The sequence below is a fragment of the Protopterus annectens genome, chromosome 2.part1 (assembly GCF_019279795.1).
Source record: "Protopterus annectens isolate FY-2018-M chromosome 2.part1, PAN1.0, whole genome shotgun sequence".
Taxonomy (NCBI): domain Eukaryota; kingdom Metazoa; phylum Chordata; order Ceratodontiformes; family Protopteridae; genus Protopterus; species Protopterus annectens.
Genome location: NC_056729.1, coordinates 1,459,203,760 through 1,459,231,343, shown reverse-complemented (window position 1 = coordinate 1,459,231,343; position 27,584 = coordinate 1,459,203,760). Strand labels below are relative to the sequence as shown.

Genomic DNA, 27,584 nt, shown 5'->3' with positions numbered 1-27,584 from the left:
TGGTAAGGACAAAGCCTGAGGTGAACAAGGCACAGGTGAGGTGCCAGTTCGCTCTGCCAGGGATACTGTCAGGTTCCATAGAAGCTGTATTCTTGACCTTGTACAGTGCTGTTTTAACCTGTGCAGCAGTAATACTGGGTGCCTGGCAATCTACTGGTATTGTGATTAGTCCTTTTGGGGGGGTAAGGTTAGCACTGAATCTGTTCATAGATATATTTGTAATATCTGTTGGCTCTCTGTATATGAGATACCATTGTGCAGTAGCTCAGAGCAAATCTGGGTGTTGCCATGGAGATTCTTTACATAACTATAGAAGGCCTTGTGGTTGTCTTTAATATCTGCTGCAATTCTGTTTTCATAGCTAGCTTTAGAGGATTTGATGACGGATCTCAACCTTTTGCTGAGGATGATAAGGGAGTTTTTCCAGTCTTGGGACTTCACCTTATTCTGCATCAGTTTCCTCCTTCTATTGTAGAGTTTATGGCAGGGGACCACCAGATTGGCTTTTTTTTTTTTTTTTGAGGAGAGCAACTTAGTTCTATTGGATATGGTGAGATCCATGCATTTGTGTACATGTTTGTACAGTGCATTGGTGTATACTATGGCGGTCATGCAACTGTTGTCCGTTTGCATGGGTGTTGTGAAGTTAGCCACCTCTGTTTTTAGGAGCACAAAGGTTTTTTTCATGGTGGTTACCTTTGTTTGGGGGCTGGGAGGGATGTGGATTTCCAAGATGATTTACTTGTGATTGGATCTAACCAGGGAGGAGTTTACTATTGGTGTAGAGCAACAATCACCCATGTTAGTAATGACCAGGTCAAGGATGTTGCTACCTATAGGGGTAAGAATGAGTTGGTCCAGGGCATTGGAATTAATGAATTCCAGAAAGCTTTGTGCAAGTGTATTGGTACATGAGTAGTTTTCCCGGTTAATGGAGGGCTAGTTGTAGTTGAAGTAGTCAATATGAGAGTGTTAGGTTGGACTCCAGGGTGCTTAGGAATGTGGAGTGTGAATCTTGGGACATGGTTGGGGACCTATAGCAGGCTACGACCTGAATTGTTGATTTACCCAATGTTAGCTGCGCCTGAAGTATCTCGGATGTGTTATGTTGGGCTACCAGTCTGGAGGTGTGTGAATCCTTTATGAATATGGAAACCCCACTGCCTTTGGTGCGTCGGTCCAAGTTCTGGGGCCGAAAGGTGTGGAATGAGTTATAGCCTGGTAGTGCAGGGGTTCTTTCTGCTGCCTTGAACCAGGTCTCTGTTACAGCACAAATGTCATTGTTCTCCATTTTAAGGAGTGCCACGAGCGAGTGCATTTTGAGATTTAGACTTCTAGTATTGAGCAGCATGACCCTCAAATTACATTTATTTGTAGCAGTTAAGGTGGTAATTTGTTCTTTGGAACACTGCCTAAAAAAAGGCAGTATAGGGGTGGCAAGAGCTTTGGCCAGTATCTGGAACCCCAGGGGTGACAGATGAAGGCCATATCTGGCAAAACATTGAGGTCTATCAATCATGTCATCCCGGGCAGACATACTAGCTCCCCTTAGAATGACACCAGAAACTTGGCCAATTGTTGAAATCAATCATTTTCTGCTTGTACTGTGGTATAATTCTGGGTGATGGTAGGATGCTGCTCGGGGCTAGGGTCATATCCGCCTGGGCTGCATAATCCAAGAGTTCCTCCATGTAGTCAAGGGAGGTATGTCTCAGGTCATTCACACCCACATGTGCAATGACTGAGTCATATTTGTAGCTGTTGTTGAGGGACCTGAGTGCGTGCGCTATGTGGTGTATCCTGGCGCCTGACAGGCAGCTGAGTTACTTTTTCAACTCCTTATTCAACCTAGTGAGTGGGACATCAATGTGCCTCACTATCGAGTCACCTATGATTAGTGTGTTGGGCATGCTGTTTTGCCTCTGTGGGGGGGGAGGTGCTTTGGTTGAGTGGCACACTGTTTAGGAGAGTTATGTCTTGTGATTAATGTGTTGTGGTAGAGTGGGTTTTTGCTTTGGACGTCTACAGTTTGGTTACATTTTTATTGAGAGCATCTGCGAAGTTGGTTGTGTGGTTTGTGTTTTTATGTGAAGGCAATGTTGGTGTGTGTTCTGGAGGGCTATGTGTTCTATGTGGTGTGGTGCAAGTGTTGACCTTCTCTTGACCAGCTATTCTGGCCTTGACAAGTGCATTTCTCACAAGTCTGAGTGTTGGGGGGGTAAGAAGAGGGGGTTGTCAGTGTACATGAAGCAGTTGCTACATTTCCTCAGGATGCCCAAGTTCTCCAGGTTAATAGGGAAAGCACAGGGAGCTGACCTTTAGACATGCCTGGAGGGGTAGGCATTAAGTACTGGAGCTGTTTCCTTGTAGAAAGTTTAGTGCTTGTAGCATTTTTGTGTACTGCAGTTGCTACAAGAAGTCTGGTAAAGTGCTAAACTGACAGGCTAGTAAAAGTGCAGGAGAGGAGAGAACGAGCAGATCTAAGGGAAAAATTGAAGAACAGACTTTGGCACCACTCAGAAACTTACAAACAGTCCTGGATATAGCAAATCTGTATCTGGACTAGACTAGTTACAGGAAAGGCAGGAAATAAGCGCAAATGCAGGCTTTTAAACCAGAAAGTTAAAAGAGATGGAAAAACTGCCCAAATGGTCAAACTACCCAAGAACTACTCCTTTTGCGGTAGATAGGCTTCTGAGTGCTTACCACTCCCACTGATAAGCTAGAAGGTTTCCCTCCAGCACAAAGGCTTGGGGGGGGGGGTCTCAGAAGCTTACCAACAGTCCTGGATACAGCAAGTCTGTATCTGAACTAGACTAGTTACATAGGTTCATAGGTTAGTACTAAGCTAACTGCCCTTGCGAGCCATTGTAAGCCTAGCCAATTATCCCTTGTGAGACCCAAACCCTGCACCTTGTGTTTGTAAGGCAAACACCTTAACCATTAGGCCACCCTCCCATCCCTAAATAAATTCCCACTGCCAGTCTCGAACCCAGGACCTTGGTGCAGGAAACACGCTTAGTTTTTTTTTACAAAAACAGCACCTAAAACAGCAGTAAATACAGTTCAAATGCAGTGCAGCCTCTGGCACACTGTGTGTGTGTGTGTGTGTGTGTGTGTGTGTGTGTGTGTGTGTGTGTGTGTGTGTGTGTGTGTGTGTGTGTGTGTGTGTGTGTGTGTGTGTGTGTGTGTGTGTGTGTGTGTGTGTGTGTGTGTGTGTGTGTGTGCATGTGCCTAGCAATATTACAGCAAATACAGTTTAAATAAATGCAGTTAATTTAACAAATGACTAAAAACAAGTGCAGAAGGCTGTAAATTAGAAGGCTACTAACAAGCAGTAATAAGTGCAGAGCAAGAGCAACTGAACAGCATGCAGAACAGCAAACTAAGACAGTTACAATAAGAACAGCTGAAATATATATATATTTTTTGAGATAAGAATCGATACAACACCCCCACCTACTGGCCAGAAAGTTAAAATATTATAAATAAACAGTAAATAAAGTATTTAATCCAATGTCCAAATGCTTAAAAGATATATATATATATATATATATATATATATGTAATAAAATACAATAATAATAAATACATGTTACAGTTTAGCAGCCCTTAACTTTAAAAGTGGGACAATGCTAATGTTTTCGTTTAGACCTGGTATCATTCCTGCATCTAGGGTAACCTGCCAGTAAAGCTCCCTATATTTCAACAGGTTTTCCCAATGTCCACCCCTTTGGTCATCTTGCACTTGTTCGAGAACAATAAAAGTGAATGTTGCCTGTTGACAACACAAAGTATGTTTAAAAAGTGCATTTTTCTCATTTTTTGTCTTAGTCTCGTAAATATGTTCATAGATACGTCTTTTTATCTTTCGCTTCGTCTTGCCAATATAAAATGCACCACAGGGAGAACATATGGCCACGTAAACAACTCTTTCACTATTACAATTAAAGTGTGAAAGGCCAATAATCTTCCTGTCTCTTCTAGGTACATAGACCCATTCACAGTGTGCAATGTACTGACATTGGGAACACATCCCACACCGGTAGGTTCCTTTACGTTTACCAATTACAATCCCTTTTCTTCCTTGTACCGCGAGTAGGTTTTTGTAAATTCCTCCTCTTCTTAAAAATAAATTTCGGAGGTAAATTTTTGTCCAAAGGTAAGTCAGTGAACTCCAAAAAGTTCCATTCATTTCTCACTGTATTGTTACAGTGAAGGAAATCAGTGTTATACTCAGTAATAAGAGCCCTATTAATTTCAACACTATCCTTTGTTTCATGAATAACTCGATTGTAATCACTAAGAATACCCAAACCTAACACAGGGCAAAATTTGTTGGCTCTGTTAGAGGAAACATCAACTCTAATCTCATGTAGAAAATCAACAGGGTACCCCTTTTCCCTAAAAAGACCATCAAGAAAGTTGCATTCTATTTCAAAGTTGTGGTCTAGGGAGGTCATCCTACTGGGTCGGATGTATTGCCCTCTCACCAAACTCCTTTTTTGAAACATGGGATGGGAACTATTAAAATGTAAAAAGGAGTTTGAGTCGAAGTACTTTTTCAAAAATCCTTTGATTTAATATTCCCATTTTCCATTTTTTCAAGTGATACATCCAAAAATTGTAGGATGTTCTTGGAAACATTACTTGTAAAATGCAAAAAATTAGTAGTAGATTCAAAGGATGATAAAAATTCATGTAACTTGCCATCAGACTCCACCCAAAAAACACAAATATCGTCCAAGAATCTGAAATATTGCAACCAATGGTTCTTAAATTCAGATTCCAGCATAAATTCTTTTTCCCACCAAGCTAAAACTATATTGGCATACGTGGGGGCACAATTGGCCCCCATCGCAACACCCTTAATTTGGTGGAAGAATTCTCCCCCAAAAAATATGAAGTTGTTAAACAGGACCAACTCCATCAAATAAAGAACCAGGTGTAAATCGTTAGAAGAGACCTTACATTTTTCCACCAATGAGGTTTCCAGCCACTGAAGACCAATGTTGTGGGGGATGACAGTAAATAAATCTTTGATGTCAATAGTGACAAAAGTCACTTGTTCATAATTTGCATTATGGTCCACCCCCTTCAAAAATTCCCAAGAGTCTTTTAAGTATCTGGGAACTAGTACCCCAAAGTTTTTTAAGTTTCACATCAAGAAACTTAGCAAGTGGTGAAGTTTTAGAACCATCGGCCGAAACAGTTGGTCTGAGGGGTGGGTCATTTGAATCTTTATGAACTTTGGGTATGCCAAATATTGTAGGGGTCTTAGGTCAAACATTTGTCAAGTAATTAAAATAATTGAAATCAATCAACTTTTCAAGAAGTAAATCATTTAATGACAAAGCAATTTTTTGTAGGCAATGTTTATCTCATTTTTAGAAACCCGCCTATAGGTGTCCCCCAATAATTCCAACATTTTTCCTTCATAAATCAAGGTGTTCATGATAACAGCTCCACCCCCCCTTATCGGGTTTCATAACTCGAACATTACGGTCAAATCTCAAATCATTCAACACATTCCATTCTTTTTTGTTAAGGTTGTGCTTTTTATTTTGTTGTTTTTCAGATTGCCACTGCCTAATACGCTTGTCAACCATTAGCTCAAGGTTTTTTAACTGGGGATGGACAGGGAGATTAAAAGTACTTTTCGGCCTCAAAATAGCCACATCATGTTGTTGATTCTGACCTTGAAATACAAGTGAAAGGTTAATTTTTCTCAAAAACAGCTTAAAATCTAATAAAAATGTACTAATATCACCTCTAGTGTTAGGGATATAAATGGTCTTCAATAAGTGTTATCTCACTATAATTGAAAATATTAAAACTGTTGTAAGTCTGTTTAGCCCCTTCTTTATGAATAAGTGGATTCTGGAGATCTAATATTTCTCCCTCCTCCCTCGGTGTCGTCCCCCGTACAGGAAATGGGGGGTAGATAGAAACTCTGTGATTTCGGTTTCTCTCGGACCGCCAAAGAGGGGGGTTTCTAAAGGGTCAACCCCATAATTCTCTGTTTGTTCATACACTGCATCCTCTTCCATACCATACTGGGTACCTGTCCCTACCCTATCATCTTCCAACCACTGTTTTTGTTTGACGGTCCCCTTAGGATCTGGGTTACTTGTTTTGTTTGTGTATTCCTTAACATCTCTCTCTAATTTTCTAATTTTCCTCTTCACATTAATGGTACATTTGTCATCAGTTTTCTCTAACACCATAAAATACCTAGATTTTTCAGCCTCAACTGTAAATGAAAGGTCTGAGGTAATTGGTCTGTTAAAGGAGTACAACTGGTTTCTACAAAAAATTCCTCAACCTCTCAGCCCTTTTGCTCCCTATTTACAGTTCCCTCCATCAAGCAACAACAAATCACCATTTAAAATATTACATTTCACTATACTTCTCTAATCACAGCCTACCTTAGCGTACTATGTAGTTTTTGCTTTCAAATCCATTCTCTCGCAAGTTGGTAAAGCTTGCTCAAGGCACCCAAATACTGACATCATTGAGGCCAGGCAGCTCATGAACTTTTTCTTAGCTGTTCCCTCCCCCAAAGTTACATCACCACAGCCGGCCTCTGATTCCAAGTGCAACAATGAAACCCACCCATTATGTGATGTCACTGCTACCTTGTCCTTCCTCTACCCTGGAGTGTGTGGGAACGCTTCATAGCCCCAGCAAGGAATTTGTGCATTTCCCCTTAATTGCTTGAGAAAGTAAGTTTTTTTTTTACATATTTTTCAATATTTGCGATGTCTGAATGGCTGTGAATCTTTCCTGCTTATGAGGCATACTTATTTTTTACTGTCACCGTGTTCTGCTCAGATAAGCAATGTTTGCTGCCTTTGTGTACTGAATTCTTTATATTAAGTGTATGTGTTTGCTGCCAGCCCGTTTTAGTGAATGTGCTTTTGCTCTGGTAACAGTCTGGCAGCAAACACATGCACTTAATCTAACCTAAAGTATACCAGATGAAAGGAGCTTCTTTCATTTAGCAGTCCAATCCAAAACTGCTTCAGATTTATGCTGTTGCTTTTGTTTACTTGACTTGGTCGCGTTTTTTTGCTTATTTTCAGAGATGCTTAATTTCCTTAGCTGCCAGGCCATGTGCATGTATTTTATTCACTGGCCGTCGCCAAACAAATGCTGCTGCTTTAAAATATGATGCTAGACTTCTGTGCTTTTTAAGTGGCTACGGAAAGAAAAAAAAAGCTTGTTTGTTTACTTTCTGTCATACTTGAGATTTGGTCATTATGCAGAGTCCGCTGCATACTTCCAGTCACATCTTCCAAGTCGTAATTGCCGTTTCGTCTCGGTTATTAAAAGACCGGCATTTTTCTTTGCCAAAGAAAAGTAACGAAAAAGTAATGTGCATACATTTCTGTGTTTGGACACATTGATGTGTGTGTGTGTGTCTGTGTGTGCTGGGGGAAGCATTGCTATCTGTGTGTCTGTATGTATACTGGGGGGGGGGAGTGGGTGTGAGTGTATACATTTGCTGTGTTTCACTTAATTCCATGTTATTTTTTTTTCAGATGTAATTATTGCAACAGTTACAACTGCTCACTGTTTTGCTGATTTCACTCGCGTGTGGGGGGGAAGTGTTGCTGTGTGTGCTGGGGGAAGCGTTGCTGTGTGTGTGCGTGTGCGCTGGGGGGAAGCTTGACTGTGTGTGTGCACTGGGGGAAGCTTGACTGTGTGTGCTGGGGGAAGCTTGACTTTGTGTTTGTGCTGGGGGAAGCTTGACTTTGTGTGTGTGCTGGGGGAAGCTTGACTTTGTGTGTGTGCTGGGGAAAGCTTGACTGTGTGTATGCTGGGGGAAGCTTGACTGTGTGTGTGTATGCTGGGGGAAGCTTGACTGTGTGTGTGTATGCTGGGGGAAGCTTGACTGTGTGTGTGTGTGCTGGGGGAAGCTTGACTGTGTGTGTGTGCTGGGGGAAGCTTGTGTGTGTACTGGGGGGAAGCTTGACTGTGTGTGTGTGTGTGCTGGGGGGATGCTTGACTGTGTGTGTGTGTGTGTGTGTGTGTGTGTGTGTGTGTGTGTGTCGCTGGGGGGATGCTTGACTGTGTGTGTTTGTGTGCGCTGGGGGATGCTTGACTGTGTGTGTGTGTGTGCGCGCTGGGGGGGTGCTTGACTGTGTGTGTGTGTGTGTGTGTGCGTACTGGAGGAAGCTTGACTGTGTGTACATGTGTGTGCTGGGTGGAAGCTTGGCTGTGTGTGCTGGGGGGAAGCTTGGCTGAGAGTGTGTGTGCTCACGCGCGCGCTAGGGAGAAGCTTGTGTATGTGTGTGTGTGTACTGGGGGGAAGCTTGGCTCTGTGTGTGTTTGTGTGTGCTGGGAGGAGCTTGACTCTGTGTGTGCGTGTGCTGGGAGGAGCTTGGCTGTGTGTGTGTGTTTTTTTTTCATAAGGGAAAATGTTTGTTGTACAGCTGCAGGTTTCAGAACAGTTATAACTGCTGCATTGCTGTGTGTATATACATTTGTTGCATTTAACTTTAGTCAATGTTTTTTTTCCGTAAGGGAAAATGTTTGTTGTACATCTGCAATTTTCGGAACAGTTACAACTGCTCACTGTCTTGCTGATTTCACTAGTGTATGCATTCACGGTACTAATGGGGACTTTCTTATTTTTTATGCAAGTAGCTAGTCAGGGTGGGGTGTTCAACTCAGTGTTACTGTATGTGTGTGTATGCTGGGGGAAGTGTTTTCGGGGTCCGGGTGTGTGTATTAACAGCTGTGCAGTTTTTTTAAGTGACATTTAAATCCAGGGTTTTAAAAGTATTGAAGCAAAATATACTTTGCATCTCTATCTTATTTAAATGCATCATTTCACTTGCCATTTCTTAGCATTGCTTGCCAACAGTCTAATTTGTGGTCACCTCACTCTATATGATGCATTTGCAGACTTCACTGTACCAAATCATTCACTTTAATAACATGTTTGTTCTTTTGAAAACACCTCTTTAATGCATTTTTTTAAAACAGTGGTTCCTTTTTACACATGTTTTACAAAACTGATTAAAATCATGGCAGTGTTTTGTCTCATAGCTATGCATATTACATGATGCCTAATATATTCTGTGAACCCCTTTTTCTGTGTCTATTGCCATTAACACACATTCACAGGCAGCTTTCTTTTTCATATCCATTGCCGTTACCTTAGGTTCGTTCATAGTTCAGCCATTCAGTCTCTTATATTTATATAGTTCTGCCATTGCTCTGTGTGTAACGTTGTTGCATTACATTAGGCTAGTTCATAGTTCAGCCATTACAGTTAATCTCAGTCTTAATTAGGAGCATACATTTTCTTAGTGTGCTGCTGGCAATTCAACCGTTGCTGCATTCAATCTCTTATATTTATATAGTTCTGCTGTTGCTCTGTGTATAACGTTGTAACATTCAATCTGCCATTGCTTTGTGTGTAACTGAATCTGCCGTTGCTCTGTTTCATGTGGCTGCATTCAATCTGTTAGATCTAGGTAGTTCTGGTGTGAATTTTATTTATATTTAGGTAGTTTTGGCGTGCAGTTTATATCCAAGTAGTTCTGGTGTGCAGTTTATTTATATCTAGGTAGTTCTGGTGTGCAGTTTATATCTTTGAGTAGATTGAATAGTCTTTTTATCATTCTGAATTGGACAGTTTTGTCATTATTAGTTCATGCATCTTGTTTCATTGTTTACTGTAAAAAATGTTCAAAACAATAAATTTAAAATGCCCTCTAACAAGTGTGCTGTGTTATACAAGGAATATGATTTAATACAGTTAGGAAGGTGTATCAAAGAACACATGTATGTGTCATGCACAAGGGGCCTATGATTTGAAAACAGCCCAGAGGTGATGTTTATCCGCCATTGGCCAGATGTATTTTCTTTGGATGTGGGTTTCACTACTGTTTCAGTGAGTTTGAGGAAGTTGTTACCTTGTTGGCACTGGACTTCTGATTTTGACATGATGGTCTCTCTCATGTTGTGCAGCCATGTAATTGTTGGCTTCAACCAGAATTGCCCTTTTTTGGATGTATCCTGTGCTTACTTTGAGTAGGTATCTCTGCCTCTATACAGCCATATACATGATTGTAAATGGTGTTTGGGAATGAAAATGCATCAGCAGTTTCCCATGGCTTTGTGGGGGCTTTTTAATTTTACAAAGATGTCTATTCAAAGTGTGAAGTGTGTCTTGGAATAATTACTGCATGTTCTAGGATTAGTCATGTACACAGGCTTTACTTTTATTTCAAAGGACACAGTTCTATGGTTCTACCTGACCAACAAGGATGTTTTATAAGGGGAGGTGGTGTGTGCATCATTCCCCCATATTGAGGACCGTCAAGAGTGATTGCACCCCTAATGGGTGTTTGTCCTAGCTGATCCATGGCATTCATATTGATATTGTTGGTCATGTCCTCCCATGCTGACAGATATTGAATCGTCTTACTGACATCGTATTTTGTTCATACTGTGGCATCATCCTTGGTGAAGGTAGGTTGCTGCTCATTGCAAGGCACATACCAATGTGTGACATACTTGCTCCAGGTAAGGGCAAGTACAACTCAACAGCAATGTGTTTCAATTTAGCCGCAACCATTCAGTTAGTGCATTGCGTTCATTCTTTTGAGTCACCAGCATTTACAGAGAGTCCACAATGCATTTGGTTTACTGGCAGTTAGTTAGTAGGTTGAGTTTGTTTGTAATCGCGAGTATTTACAAGCACAGAGTCCATGCATTTGGTTCACTGGATATTTGAATGCAATTCAGCAGCGGCTTCTTGAAACTGAATGCAATTTACACATGGGTAATTTTGGGTTCTTGATATTTGAATGCAGTTTAGCAGTGCCTTTACAAATGTGTTGGATAAGCGTGTAATTATATAATTTGGTTAGCTGGTTTAAGCTTTTGTAATCTTTGGGTGGTTATAGGAGTTACCATTATGCCTTATACATATGATGCAATGTTAATTTCTGCATCTGATATTGGTCAGTAACAAGATTTCTGGACAGCATCCTATCAGTGGTTTTTAGACTGATACATGTATTGCCTTGGCACTGAACATTCTAATTACCAGTTGGGACTGTAACTTGATTGTTGAAATAGCAGAACTACTGGTTTCTGGGCATTTTGGAACAGGAAAGAGTCAAGCCCTAATAGATATCTGTAGAAGTTTCTCTGTTCACACACTTACAATGCATTCTTTTCAGTCTGCACATATTTCTGTTCTACATATGTTAGCATTCTGTAGTAATAAACTATACAACATGACATTTCTTTATTTAATGGTGGTAACACCACCTAGACAAACTACCTGCTCCTAAGTGTTAGATTGGCAAGCTTCATATCCCCACCAAATCCAGCTAACTCCAATGAATATGCAGAAAGGAGCACCACCACACTATACTAGCATGTAAAAACAGCTGCATAGATAGATGCAGCTGTACCCCATAGAAATAAGTGCAGGGCACATCCCAGAACAAACCCATATGGTGGAACCATGATTTTAACCCCAAATATTTTATTCTGCAGCGCCTTGGTGCAAGACTTTACAGGAGTTTCTACATAAACTAGATGTGAATGCAGTCATGTAAGGCTATGGCTATAGTGCAGCAAAAACAAATGTCCCCTCTGTCAAAGGAACTGCTAAGAACAAGGATTAAATTACATGAGTCAAGCCCCCCTACTGAAAACTGCCAATCACGGGAATTAACAGGTCAAATTACCCTCAGGCCTTTGACAGCTAGGGAGGCCAAGTGTTATGGGGGAGGGGAGAAGTAGATGTACTGGAATTCAGTTTCTAACAAATTAGTGCCATTTAAACTTAACTAAAAAGGCAGCAGTAAACAGCACTTTGAAAGTATGTTCTGTGATATTTGCACTGCTTCTGTTTTAAGTAGTTATTCAGCAGCAGGGAATGTTGCTTACAAATTACTGACTAAAAGAGAGCAGTGTATGCTTGCAACATCTGTGAAATGACAGGAGCTTTAGGCAAACGGAGGCCTGCATGATGTAACATTTTTGAGCCAAACACTGCATTGTAGGATATTGAATGGCAAACTGATTTATCAAAACCACGTCAATATGCCAGACCCCATGTGGTCAAACTCTGGAATTACATATAAAAATATTTAAAATCCTGTAAATCCCAGAGTGCTGTTAAAATGTAGGAAACATCAAGCCATAATGAAATAAACATGTTTGAGTCTGTGGGTTCGGTACTCCTTTAATGCAATTGTCTGCTTAGAGGATCCCAGAATGAAAGCTCAAGTAGTGACAGGAATTAGTGCTTGCACTATTTGTTATGTAGGTATGTTGCATAGCTTACCAGGCATGGGCAAACTATGGCCCGGGGGCCACATGCGGCCCGTTAAACGTTTTGATTCAGCCCGCCACCTCCCAACCGTCATTTCCGATTTTTCGTCTTTTTTTTAGACTTTTTCATTTTTCGTGGTTTTGGAGCTGATGTCATCACGTGCGCGATGACGTCAGCTCCGTCAGCCTGTCGGAATTAAGATCAAGGGACATGCGGGAGCGCGTCTGTTTGAATAATGGAACTGCCCGCCGTTTTGGATTTAAGCTCAACGGACTTTTACACCATAAAACTGCAGAGTTTTCCAGGCAGAATGGGAGTTGCTGCACAGCTTGCTTTGAAGTTTTCTTTAAGGTAACAAATGTGTGTGTGTGTGTGTGTGTGTGTGTGTGTGTGTGTATGCGATCGGAGAGAGAAAGTGAGTGAATGCAGGTTTGAAAGGTGAAGAGTGTGTGTGTGTGAGCGATCGGAGAGAAAAAGTGAGTGAATGCAGATTTGAAAGGTAAAGTGTGTGTGTGTGTGTGTGTATGCGATCGGAGAAAGTGAGTGAATGCAGGTTTGAAAGGTGAAGTGTGTGTGTGTGTGTGTGTGTGTGTGTGTGTGTGTGTGTGTGTGTGTATGCGATCGGAGAGAGAAAGTGAGTGAATGCAGGTTTGAAAGGTGAAGAGTGTGTGTGTGTGAGCGATCGGAGAGAAAAAGTGAGTGAATGCAGATTTGAAAGGTAAAGTGTGTGTGTGTGTGTGTATGCGATCGGAGAAAGTGAGTGAATGCAGGTTTGAAAGGTGAAGTGTGTGTGTGTGTGTGTGTGTGTGTGTGTGTGTGTGTGTGTGTGTGTGTGTGTGTGTGTGTGTGTGTATGCGATCGGAGAGAGAAAGTGAGTGAATGCAGGTTTGAAAGGTGAAGAGTGTGTGTGTGTGTGAGTGATCGGAGAGAAAAAGTGAGTGAATGCAGATTTGAAAGGTAAAGTGTGTGTGTATGCGCTCGGAGAAAGTGAGTGAATGCAGGTTTGAAAGGTGAAGTGTGTGTGTGTATGCAATCGGAGAGAGAAAGTGAGTGAATGCAGGTTTGAAGGGTGAAGTGTGTGTGTGTGTGTATGCGATCGGAGAGAGAAAGTGAGTGAAATTATTGAATGCAGATTTGAAAGGTGAAGAGTGTGTGTGTGTGTGTGTGTGTGTGTGTGTGTGAGCGATCTGCTTCATTATCTATTCTCTTGCCTTATCCTTCAAAAAAAGAAATGATCTGACTGCTTAAAATAAGTAAAATGTGCATTCTCTCCACATCACTAGGCACTCCATTGAATATTTGTACTTTTAGTGTGTTCCCAACAGTTGGGTTGTCACACTGAACTGCACTATAGTTTGGTTGCTTTGCTTGCTTAATATTCATCACAGACTCAGCCTCCCATTCTTTATCAGCCCCTTCCCACAAGAAATGTCTTTCTTTCAACTTTGGACATTTCCTTCCTGCTCATGTTGGTTCTTTAAAGTATACTACTGTAGTTTTCCTTTCATTTGTACAACTGCATTGTACTCCAGTCCAGATGCAAATGTACATTAAATGCACAGACCCCAAATCTGTCCCCTGACAGCTATAGTTATACAGCATGTTTATGAAAAGTTCTCCAGGCATGTCTAGTGTAATGCAGTTCAAATAAAGTGAAATATGCTGTACATTTATGAGATTTAAATTTTTTTTTTTTTTATGTGGTTATGGATTACTTTTCTGTCACAGCAATGGAACAGCATATGATGAGAAATCAAGTCCTGTTTATTAAAGTGAATGTCAGGGATTTCTGTAGTGAGATTGAAGAAGAGGGAGGAAGCAAATACCTTAATTTGAATTATTGCATTTTTATATAACCCATTAAACAATCAAGATCTGAAAAATTACACATTGAAAAAAGAAATTTAAGTCTTCAGTTTAAACACATTTTTAATCATAACACTGAAAGATGCATTGCAATAACTCAAACTGCATGTTGAGCTAGTTATGACTCCCAAATGTAGATGTAATTGCAAGTAATGGGACCTCCTAGTGATTTAATAGGAAAACAATTTGCACAGGTATACATATGCATACTGTTCGGCTGTCAATTCAAGAGGAGGTCGCATTACTTGAAAGTACAGCTGTAGCAGATGTGTATTTTTCCCCCAATGAGGTGATGTTTTCAAAGCATGCCATCTATCTGCTCCTGGTCCGGCCCCTTTGTCAAATGTTAGAACTCAATGTGGCCCACGAATCAAAAACTTTGCCCACCCGTGGCTTAAGCTAATGAATACTTTGCACCGGTTTCTTACTTTTCTACAAGTGTGCTTGAGCAAGCTGAATAATGAATAAATGAATCCACATTTTCAGCTTTTATGTCAGAGTGTACTGCATGAAGGCAATTTTGTCAGTCATCTTTATTGCATCGCAACAAACAAGCACAAGATGATGATCAGCTGTATTCTTACAAAGTTAGTTTTACCCTGCAGCAAATATGGCACAGAGCTCCAAACTAGTGGAGGATACTTCCTTTTAGTTTCATAGTATAGTACTAGGCTATCTGCCCTGGGGCATTTGTAAGCCTAGCCATAGTGATGTGGCTTTTTCCATCCCATGAAATGGTACAAAAATGTACAGAATAAATCTAGAATACTGTGCCTCTGTCTAGTAGTGACACAATGAAGGTCCCCTTATATAATAGAATTAGTTAACTGTGCCCCTGTCTAGCAGTGACACAGATGTGACCCCTGGGGTAAACTTACGATCTCCCATCCACTCATCAAGATTTCTCTTGAAGAGAGTCAGTGAGGGGCTCTGCCTATCTGAACTGGGATCCTGTTCCAAAGCATGGGAAGCCTCTGGGTTATGAATCTATCCCTCCAGCATGTCCTATTCATACTTGTGCCGAGGTTTAAGTCTTTAGCTCTCGTGGTCCTGATGGATTTGGATTTTTTGAGGTGGAGCATGTCCATCAGATCCTGATTGGACATGGCCTTGTATGTCAGGCAGAGATCACCTCTGAGCAGGAGGTATGCTACTGAATAGAGCTGAAGTTTCTTTAGTGTGGCAGAATAAGACATATGTTGGAGACCCTTGATCCTTTTGGTGAGGTACTTTTGTGGTCTGTCCAGCTGTTGCAAATGCCGGGTGAGGTACATACCAAATGGGGCATTGTACTCAATCATGGGTCTGATGAGGGAGGAATATAGGGGTACAATGACATCCTTGGATCTGGATGTGAATCCTTTCATGATGAGGTGTGCAAGGTAGAATGTTTTTCTAACCACTTTGGCAACATGGGTGTCAAATGAGAGGTCGCTGTCTACTTGGGTCCCTAGGTCTCGGATTACTTTTTCCGTACTCAGTGGGTTGCTGTCTATGTGATAATTTGTGAGTACTTTGTTTTTTCCAAAAGGGATGACCATACATTTTTTGGCATTTAGTTTAAGGCCGTGACTACGGCACCAGTTGTCCGTTTCAGTGAGGCCTTTTTGTAGGATGTGTGTGTCCGCTGGTGTATCGACTATGGCGCCTAGTTTGCAGTCATCTGCGAACTTTGTCAGCCACAGCCCTCCCATGTTTGCTTTAACATCTGAGAAATAAATGCCGAACAAGAGGGGTCCCAGGACAGATCCCTGTGGGACACCACTTGTGACTGGCTTTGAGTCTGACATTGCTCCAGCGATTTTAACTTTATGGGTTCTGTCCTTTAGCCAGTTTGCAACCCATCTAGTGACATAAGGGTTTACTTTTAAGCTCTTTAGCTTATCTATGATGCCTGAGTGGGGTATTGTGTCGAAGGCCTTAGCCAAGTCCAGGTATGCTGTATGGACTACTTTGCCCTCATCAATGGCTCTAGTGACTGTTTCGAAAAAGTCAACCAGGTTTAAAAGGCAGGATCTGCCCTTTACAAAGCCGAACTGGGTGGGGTCAAGTGTCTGTAGGTCCCCTATGTCTCTGTTTGAGTTCCATAATGATTCTTTCCATAGCTTTGCAGACCAGGCTAGTTAAGCTTATGGGGCAGTAGTTTCCAGGGTCTGTAGAGGCACCCCCCTTGTGGAGTGGGACCACTGTTGCTGTACGCCAGTGTTCAGGTACATATCCCGAAATAAGGCTAAGGTTAAATAGCATTTTTATGTGTGGGTTTAGCTCCTCTTGGAGTTCACGTAACACGCACCCCGGGATACCGTCAGGTCCCATTGATGCTGTGTTTTTTGCTTTGTTTAGGGCGGTTCTCACTTGGACATCTGAGATGACAGGGAGATTACATTCAGCTGGGATAAGTATTTCTTCTTTTGGGGGTGAAGGAGGGGAGAAATTTGCACTGAACCTGTCAGCCAAAATGTTAGCAATATCTGTGGGTTCAGTGTATTTTTTGTTGTTGTGAACCAACTCTGAGCATATCTGAGGGTTTAGGTTTCTAACATAGCTGAAAAGGCTTTGTGGTTATCTTTAGTGTCCTTAGCGATTTTTCTCTCAAAGTTTGCCTTGGATGTTTTTATGAGAGAACGTAGTTTTCTGCTAATGTTGATCAGAGATGTCTTCCCTTCATGGGATTTCGCTCTGACGTGCAGTAGCTTCCTTCTTTTGTTATACAATTTGTTTATGGCTGAGGTCCACCAGACAGGATGCTTACATTTGATGGAGAGGGACTTGGATTTGTTTGGGATTGCATGATCCATGCATTCTTGGAGATGTCCATAGAAAGCATTTGTGAAGGATTCGGCATTGTGGGATGTGGTATCCACTGGCACAATGGGCTTAAAGGTTACCATCTCAGTCTTAAGAAGAGTGAAGTCTGCTTTTGAGAAGTTTTTCACTGTGGTCTTTTGTGCTGGGGGTGGAGGTGGGATATGTATATCCAGAGTGATTAGTTTGTGGTCAGATCTCACTAGTGAGGGGTATACTTCCGGTGTGGAGCATTTTGTCCCCATGTTTGTGATGATCAGGTCTAGTATATTATCTCCCCTAGTGGGAGAGGTGACTAGTTGTTCCAGTGCATTTGAATTTATGAATTCCAGGAACCTTTGGGCTAGGGTATTAGGGCTAGAATAATGTACCCAATCTATGTTTGGGTAGTTGAAGTCTCCCAGTATGATAGTATTTTGTGATACATTCTTATCCTCCAATGACTTTTATCCTCAGTATTCCTGGCCACCAGTGGCACTTTGAGGATGTTTTCTCGTGGACTTCTGATCACATTTATGAGTGTATCATTGTAGAGCATTTTTTAGTCTACAGTTGTTTATCCATTATGTGTCATGTTTCAAATTATGAAAAAGTACAGGTACCTAACTTTCAATTTCATAGACATCCAGCCAATATTTCTTGCTACAATGATACTATTTAAGACAACTGCTGAGGAAAAGGTAACACTAGTTTGTTATTTAGTTCCAGTTCTATGATGCATTAATCCTCTCAGATTTGTATTTGAATAGAGCTTAAAAAGTATGCAAGAAACTTTGATGCAGTGAAGCACTCCTGCCTGTCTTTGTAGATTTGAGACTTTATTGAAGATATGGATCTTTAGCAGCATCGCCTCATGAGGGTGTAATGCCAGCTACAGTCTACAACTTTAGTGACCATCTACCCCCCCTTTGCCTGACCATTCAGCAACTTCATTGACCTTTCCCTTCATTGTCAGTAACGGTAGTAGGCCAACCCTAACAAGAGGAAACATTTTAGGTTCAAACATCATTGTCTGAGGTTTATAAGTTTCGTAGTACACCACTGTTGCAAAGCGTTTAGACACTAGTTCTGAAGTTGTCACATTTGCTTTTGTGCATTCTCAAGTTTAAGATTGCTAACAAGCAGTGTGTCAGTGTATTGAATGGCTATCATAGGTTCATAGGTAGGTACTAGGCTGTCTGCCCGAAGGCATTTATAAGCCTAGGCAGAATGTGTTGTCTTTCGCCACCCCCTTAGATTAGTCCCCTGTGCCTCTGTCCAGCAAGAGCCACTGAAGTGATCCCCAGGGTAAGCTTTCTGTTTCCCATCCACTCATCAAGGTTTCTCTTGAAGAGTGTTAGTGAGGTGCTCTGCCTAATGTAGATTGGAATCTTGTTCCAAAGCATGGGAAGTCTCTGGGAGAGGAATATATCCCTCCAGCACGTCCTATTTATTGTTTTGGTGAGGTTTAGATCCCTAGAGCATGTGGCTCGAGGGGATATGGTTTTCTTTAGGTGGAACATGTCCATCAATTCTGGATTGGACATGGCCTTGTATGTCAGTCTGAGATCATCCCTGAGTAGTCAGTATGCAACCAAGTACAGCTGGAGTTTCTTCAGTCGAGCTGCATAGGGCATCTGTTTGAGGCCAGTGATCCTCTTGGTGAGGCACTTCTGTGGTCTTTCCAGCTGTTGCAAGTGTCTTGTAAGGTGCATCCCAAATGGGACGTTGTACTCTATGATGGGTCTAATGAGTGATGAGTAGAGGGGCACAATGACCTCTTTTGATCTGGATGCGAACCCTTTTGTGATTAGGTGGGCCACATAGAAGGATTTTCTAGCCACTTTGGCAATGTGATTATCAAAGGAGAGATTACCATCTACTTTAGTCCCCAGATCCCTTATTACGTCTTCCATATTTAATGGACTACCACCTATGTGGTAGTTTGTGAGTACTTTGTTTTTTCCAAAGGGGATGATTATGCACTTTTTGGCTTTTAGCTTGAGGCCATGATTTTGACACCAGGTATCCGTCTTATTGAGACCCTTTTGGAGGATGTCTATGTCAGCCGGAGAGTCAGTTATAGCCCCTAGTTTGCAGTCATCTGCAAACTTGGTCAGCTATAGTCCTCCTGTGCTTGCCTGTACCTCTGAGAAGTATATTCCAAACAGGAGGGGTCCTAGGACTGAGCCCTGGGGAACACCACTTGTAATCAATTTAGAGTCGGACCTAGCTCCTGTAACTCTCAACATGTAGGTTCCGTCCGTGAGCCAGTTTGCAACCTATCTTGTGACGTAGGGGTTTATGTTCAGGCTGGTGAGTTTGTCTATAATACCAGAATGGGGAATGGTGTTGAAGGCCTTTGCGAGGTCTAGGTAGGCTGTGTGTACCACCTTTCCCTCATCTATAGCCTTGGTAACTGTCTCAAAGAAGTCCACCAGGTTTAGGAGGCATGATCTGCCCTTAACAAAGCCAAACTGGGTAGGGTCCAGTGTTTGAAGGTTTTCAATGTCACTGTTAATGAGTTTCATGATGATGCACTCCATAGCCGTGCAGACCAAGCTAGTCAGGCTTATAGGGAGACAGTTACTGGGGTCTGTTGTGGCTCCACCTTTGTGGAGCAGTATAACCGTTGCTGGGCCGCCACTCTATGGGTATGTAGCTTGTGGAGAGGCTGAGTTTGAACAGTGTGTTTAGGTGAGGGGTTAGTTAGTCTTTGAGCTCGTGTAGGATGCACCCTGGGACACCGTCCTGTCCCATTGATGCTGTGTTTTTGGCTTTGGAGAGGGCTGTTTTAACCTGAGTGTCTGTGATTTCAGGGGCTCTACATTCTTCTGGTATGGTTATGGGCCCTTTTGGGGGTGGGGGGGGTGAAGTTTGCACTGAACCTGTCTGCCAGGATGTTGACGATATTGGTCGGTTCAGTGTATTTTGTGCCATTCTGCACTAACTCCAAGCAGATCTGAGCATGGCCACTTAGATTCTTGACATAGCTAAAGAATGCATTGTGGTTATCTTTGGAGTCCTTGGCAATTTTTCTTTCGAAGCTAGCCTTGCATGATTTTATGAGGGATCATAGTTTATTGCTGATACTGATCAGGGATGTCTTCCCTTCTTGGGATTTTACTCTTTTCTGTACTAGTTTCCTCCTCCTATTGTATAGCTTGTTTATGGCAGGGATCCACCAGACTGGTTTCCTTTTCTTGGAGGAGTAAGTCTTGGTTTTGCTTGGGATAGCATGATCCATGCATTCTTGTAGGTGCCCGTAAAATGCATTAGTAAACGATTTTGCAGCTTGGACAGCGTTATCCTTTAGCATGGGGGCTTTGAAACTTTCCACCTCAGTCTTAAGTAACACGAAGTTTGCTTTTGAAAAGTTTTTCATGGTGGTTTCCTTGACCGGGGGTGGGGCGGAATGTGGATATCCAGAGTGATTTGTTTATGATCAGATCTAACCAGCAAAGGGTTGACCTCCGGTGTGGAACACCGGTCACCCATATTGGTGATGACCAGGTCCAATTTGTTGTCACCTGTGGTGCGAGTGTTGACCATTTGATCCAGGGAGTTTGAGTTTATAAATTCTAGGAAATGTTGGGCAAAGGAGTTAGTATTTGAGTAGTTCTCCCAGTTAATGTCTGGGTAATTGAAATCACCCAATATTAGGGTGTTTGGTAGGACCTTTATATTTCCCAGTGTTTCCAGAAATGTGGAATGGGCGTCCTGGGACATGGTGGGTGATCTGTAGCAAGCTACAATTTGAATTCCAGTTTTGCCCGTTGTTGCACATGGATGATCTCTGAAGCATCTTGCTGTGCCACTAACCTGGAGGTGTGGGTATCCTTGATGAATATGGATATGCCCCCACCTTTTGTATTTCGGTCCAGGATCTGTGGCTGAAATGTATGGTATGAGTTGTAGCCTGGTAGTGCTGGGGTGCTCTCTGGAGCCTTAAACCACGTTTCTGTTACTGTACATATATCGATTTTCTCCATACTGAGGAGTGCCTTGAGTGCGTGCATTTTGAGGTTTAGACTTCTGGCATTTAGTAGCATTACCCTCAGTTTTTTGTTAGCACCATTTCTTATTATTGAATATGGAGAATTCGGTTATCCCTGACTTCTATAAAACCTGAAATTTCATTGCATTCTTAATGGAATGTGAAACTTTGTTTCATGGAAGAACTTAATTTAAAGGTTTTTTTGTTTCTCCAAGGTGAGACTACGTTGAACTAGGGGATATGTAAATCTGAGGCATGGGGCACAGTCCTCTGTTTTGGGGATGCAGGGATGCAAATCAACATTTCCTTTTTTTGGTTATGCCTGTTCTGAAGTTTTACATTCAAGTATAATTGCAGTGAACTTTAGCACTATTTATCTACTCTTATTACTAGAGCATTAGAAATCTCATAAAAAGCCCTGCAAAACTGACATTGGTAGCTGTCTTAAATGGAGTCGTGCCCTGTCATCTTTACCTTCTATCTGTCAGAGATGATAAACCTCCATTTTTTACTCTGCATTTGTTACAAATTTGAACTCATGACGTATTTGTTTTCAAGTGAGATCATCAGTTTACTACTTCAGTTGCTGAACTTTGTTGTGTACAGGACATTATTAATGATACAAAATATCCTTTTAGTAATTATTTTTTTAGAAAGCACAGCATTTCATTACAGTAGTGTAAAAAGTGGCAAGACAAAACTATATTGCATTCTGTGTTTCTGTATCACACACAATGCACAGCAAATCTTGTACTTGTTCAATGGACAGAAAATAACTGCATCAGACCAGTGGCTTTTTAAATGTTGTATGTTTCCAACATTAATTTGTTTGTCTTTTCGGCTTTTCCTGGTTAGGGGTCGCCACAGTGGAACTCCGGTCCACTAATGATTGGCAGTAGATTTTTATGGTGCCGAGTTGCCAGCCTGACACCCAACCTTCAGCGAAGGCACGCCCATTGACGCATGTCTCTCGGAGGCCACTTGACCTCGGGGAGGACATGCAGACTTCACACTTCATTAAAATAATGTACATTAGCTTTCTCCTTTTTAAAAGCCAAAAAAGTGATACGTTCAAGTAGATAAGTGTCCTCCAGCATCCACTGCTGGTAGGAGCATAGCATTTGAATCACAACTGCTTGGAGGTAAAACTGAGAGATAATAAACAGAAGTTAACCATCATTTTATTAATGTACTGCTATGTAGACTGCAGTTGTACTTTTTTGTGCTTTGCAGAGTTATTTCACCTGTTTTGCATGTTGCAAATTGGAAGGTTGTGGAATTCATCCACTTTCACAGAGTATTTTGTTTATGGCCTTAAAACTGTCATGATATATGCAATGAACATTTTTATAGTGGTGATTTCTGAAAGTTAATGTATTTAATTCTTTTCCTGGTCTACAGGTGAATTTTTCATGAAGAACCTACTGAAGAAGAGGAAACAAGAAGCATTGTAGATGAAGGATTATGTATTATAATTGCTGCAGCAGATGTTAACATTTACTGCCATTCCTTTAGCAGCGTTAATACTGGCAACAGTTTCAGAATTTGAGCAAGTTCATGAGGAGAATTTTAACATGTAGTGCTCGATGAGAGAAAGATAGAAAATTATTACATTTGTTTTTTAAATCTGTTGCTGTTTTTTTCATGTGATCTGATCTTTATTCACTGGCTGCTGGAGTTTGGTGATAGCCTGTACAACCTGTGGATTAGATTTAGTAGAGGGAAGGCATAAGTTTCTAATCTCTGTACTGACCTTAAAGATGTATGAATTAGATGGCTGCCTAGGGTTCCATTCTTCTGGTGGCACATGGTACTTTTTAAAACTTTTTCAGTATGCTTGTGTGGAATCCTCATTCTGCACAATCACCTCTGCACAGAGAGACATAGAAGCTGTAGCTGTTGCTTAGCATAGCAACATCCTCCATCTCCTGCTCCACACCTTCACTCTACCTAAAGCTTTCACACATAGAGGCAGCACTTTGTAGTGATACAGTCTTAGTTTTCATAAGGACACACTGAGATTTACAATAGTACTGAAGCTGACAGGCATTAGTAGAAGGTGTGCCAAGTTGTGCATGCCCTATGCCTCACCAACATTCCTTTGCCTGAAGTTCTTGTGAATTCATTGAATAATAAACAGAGCTACATCCCACTGGTATCATGACTGATCTGCATACCATAACATGACTCTGTCAGTGTTCAGCATTCATCCTATAAAACGTTCTGGGTTTAGTGTTTCCTGGCCCGGCTGTACCTACTTCAGTTGTTTTCACATAAGGCAAATGCTGTCCTCCTGCTATTACTAAGGATGCGAGCTGTAAATAATGGACTGTCGTTAATGTCACTTATTTTGTTCTCAAGTAGTCAGAGCCAAAAGGTTTACGTTAGCTAGGAAGCCAAAGAAAAATCCACAAACTGAAGTCTAAGAAGAAACAGCTGTTAAACTGGTAAAATTCATTCTTTCTTTGTGTTTTATTTTCCATTTGCTAACCGGATAGGTGAACTGTTCCAAGGACCCCTTTCCGCTATGAACAAGCCAAGTAGCAGATATGTCAGAAATAATATTAGAGTAGATATTAACATATGTCTATTTGGATTAAATTGTCATTCTGTTAACAAATGTATACTCAAATACAGTGCAAGAACATGTATAATGTAATCTCTAGTAGTGACAGGAATTCTTGCAGAATTATGAAGATATGGCATGACTTGAGGATGAATACTTTTCACCTATTTGACTGTCTTAAGTGTACTTGAACAAGCTGTTTAGTGCCTAAATTAATCCATATTTTCAACATATGTCAGTGTACAGCTACTGCATGAAAACATATTTTTGTCAGTCTAATTTATTTCATCATAAGAAACAAACACAGTATGGTTGATAAACCATAGGTTAGCATTATCCTGCATAAAATATGGCATAGAGTTTCAAACCAATGGAAGATGATTCCCAGTGGCATTTCACGGGTGTTTTCTCATGGATCTTGGATTATGTGTATGAATAGGTTCATAGGTAGGTACTAGGCTATTGGCCCTAGGGCTTATATAAGCCTAGCCAAAAAGGTACCCTGGCTTTCGCCACCCAAGAAAATTATTTTCTTGTGCCCCTATCGAGCAGAGTCACAGAAGTGATCCCCGGGGTGAATTTCCTATTTCCCATGTATCATTTTAGTGTATTTTATAGTCATGGGCAATGATCTATATGTGGCAGTCTCCAGAGACATTTAGCCAATGTTTCTTGGCACACTGATGCTGCTTCTTAGTCAAGGCAGTGATTTACACACATCAGTCTTCAAATTATGAGACGGTGCATATTCTTAAATTTCAACTTCAGAGAAATCCAGACAGTGCTTCTAGCTACAGTAATGCTGTTTACGGAAAACTGCAGAGGAAAATGTAGAACAAACCTGTCATTTAAGTCCTGTTCTATGAAGCTGTAGTCCTCCCTTAAGTTTGTCTTTAAATATAGCCTGAACAGTAAAAACTTTTGGTGCAGTGAAATATTCCTGCTTTCTTTGTAGAGTTAAGACATTAGTGATGTGGCTGTAGTATCACAGCCTGTTGAGGGTGCAACGCCAGGTACTTGTATATCCCACAACTTTAGTGACCTCTCCCTTCCTTCCTCTTATGGCTTGCATTTCAGGGTACTTTGTAGAGTCACAAATTCAATGATATCTCTCTTCATTGTTATTAACTGTAGTAAGCCAACCCTATCAACATGAATTTTTGAGGTAGAAACAGCATTGGCTGAAGTTTATAAGTTTTGTAATGGACCACTGTTACAAAGCCAGTCAGACAGTTCTGAAGCTGTCACATTTGATCTTGTGCATTCTCAGGTTTGTTGACATTGCTAATGAGCAATGTGTCATCAACATATTGAATGGCTGTTATATTGGCACTATATTCCATTTATGAAGATAGGAATTTGGTTATCCCTGACTTCTATAAAACCTGAAATATCATTACATTCATAATGGAATGTAAAACTATGAAAGAAACTTAACCTAAAGAGTTTCTATTTCTCCCAAAGTGGCCCTATCTTGAAGTGGAGATATGCAGGTCTGGAGTATGGAGCGCAGTTCCCTATTTTTAGGGGAGCAGAATGCAAATTATTTCCTAGCTGTTTTGAAGTTTTACATTAAAAGTATGATTGCAGTCAAATTTAGCTGTACAGTTATCTGCTGTAATTACCCGAGATTTAGAAGTGCTAGAACATATCCCTGCAATACTAACACAGCTGCCTTAAAGATGAGGCAGTACTCCATTTATCTCTGATTTGTCAGTGATGAGTAACTTCCTTTTGTACTCAGTACATTTATTTCTTTTGAAACACTTGCGGAATTTTGACATATTTATATCATTGCATGTGATTATCAATATATTTCTGCAAATGCAATCATGGTTTGTTGGTTTGTTGTGTAGAAGACATTATCTTTCTTTTACAGTAATTCCTTTATTGTTAGAGCAGATCATTTTTACCGTAGTGTAAAAAGCAGCATAACAAGCTCATTTTGCATTTGGATACATTTATTTAGTTGTATGATGTATTTATGAAATTTGAATGGATTTTGATAAATATTCAGTACTTAAGGAATATTTATTCAAATGGGTAGTTCAGGTTTATTTGACCCCCCCCCCCCCCCCGCCCTTTATCCTTTAAATGTTGCTGGTACTTTCATATTTCTATGCATTAATGAAATTTCCTGTAGGGAGAGAAACCTGGCTGCTGGAAGTGGGGTGGTTATCTCAATAAATTTGTTACAGTTGAGCAATAATACGGTGCTGTGTTTATTTTGTTAAGTCTTTCACCTGCTGAAAATTTTTAGTGTGTGGTCCATGCATGTATTTCTGTGTTTTGTATTTTACTTTCATGTTAGCCTCAACGTTTTAAGATGAAGGTGATATTTAATAATGCTGAATATGAATTGGTGATAAGATGGTCACCACTATGGTGAGCATCTGCATTTATCAAAGGATTGTTTAACAATAAGGATGATGTTTCTCTGTTTTTTTCCCTGCTTGGGAGGCAATACTCTGATTGTACTTCATTATGAGATGACTATAGACCAGGCAGCTTATGACCTCCATGCTAGAATTTGATGAACAGCTGTTTCAGATTTACAACAGTGCATTGAAAAACTAAGATCTGCAAACAGGCGCCTTCATCTTTTGAAAGCCTACCAACAGCAGGAAATGGCACAGAGAGGGCTGAGGATATTTTTGCAAAGGTAGCTTCGCAACAGACAGCCCCATGTTTATACAATATTATCAGTCAGTTCAAAATATTACATTAGAGTTAGAGTTTTAGAAATGGTTAATAAACAAGACACATTTTTAACGACAGTTTTATTCATTTTCAGTAATCAATCAAAAAAAAAATGTACAGGTAATTTAGGTATATAGATTAATTATACTTTGCTTATGATTAAAGACAAGCTTTTGTAATTAACTCAGTGTTGAGTTCATTAGGCAAATGAATAATATGGACTATGTCAAAAGAACATGTAAGTGTAAAAGGGCTTCACTAAAATATATTTTGCAACACTTTTGAGCTTCTCAGATTCCTCTGCTTGTTCTAACACATGTATGGATTTAGATTTTCACCCCAATTGAGAATTTTCTTGAGTAGGGGAAATGACCCCAGTAAAAGTGGGAGAAGGCTCTGGAAATATTGCAAACCCAACCAAGGAAGCAACACTAATGGGTAAACTTCAAACAAATAAATGCACACTAAAGGATAATTTTATAAATAATTTAAATGAACAGTTTGAGAAATATTCTCTTGAATAAAGGTTTACAATTCATTGCTACTACTTAAGATAACTTGGTGGACATTGTTCAGGAGATTGATTTTTTTTTGTAAATTATTAAATCTGAGATACTGGTTCCGTGCTAAATGGGTACAGGATTCATTTGTTAAATCAGTTTTGTTTTTGTAATGTATTTCAAACACCATACCGCTGTACCATTAAGGTATTTGATCGATCTGTCTTGAATGATAGCATTAGAAAAATATTTTAGGAAGTTTGGTGGCAATCTGTCTTGAGAATGTCAAGGAAAGCTTTAAGTGGTTTCATGTCTAATCAGAATTTGGTCATCACACATGAAGATAAAGGGGGATGTTATGTGGACTATGTGGGGTTATAAAACTGATACTAACTGAATGAACTACAAATATATTTTCATTTAGAGTCAGATTGTTTAAGGATTCTATAGAGAATTTTCGTATCGAAATGGTGACATGAAACAGTTACTGAGTAGTTGAAAAAAGGCCTTCGGTAATGTCCCCACAAAGACAGATTTTGAGAATAAGATGCATTTGTAATAATGAAGATTTGGAATTCAGATTTGTGGCTAGAAGCTATTAGAAGACCTTTATTCAGAATTCTCATACTTTGGCATGTTAATATTAAAGGAAGAAGATGTTAATCTACAAATCAAAGTGCATTAATGTCCAATATCAAAGTGGGACATCTTAGGTTTGTTACCAGATTTATTAGCAATATTTTTAGGACCAGGGAAGTGTTTGACAAGTTTTGGCTTGTTTCTAACTGCTGATAAATTTTATAAGTCAGTGGTATTAAGTGTATTTTTATGTTTAGATGGTGGAAGAACTTTGTCCAAATG

The 27,584-nt window shown here is 40.5% G+C and overlaps 1 protein-coding gene across 1 annotated transcript in view; it reads left to right on the top strand.

Annotated features, from left to right (window-relative positions):
• The window catches only part of LIAS (lipoic acid synthetase), a 917,328-nt gene extending 891,596 nt beyond the window's left edge, over positions 1-25,732 (top strand). Inside the window, exon 10 of the mRNA XM_044062935.1 lies at positions 22,359-25,732. Within this exon, the coding sequence (XP_043918870.1) occupies positions 22,359-22,411 (53 nt within the window). The 3' untranslated portion in view covers positions 22,412-25,732. The remainder of the gene's footprint in view (positions 1-22,358) is intronic.
• Positions 25,733-27,584: the final 1,852 nt, after the last annotated feature.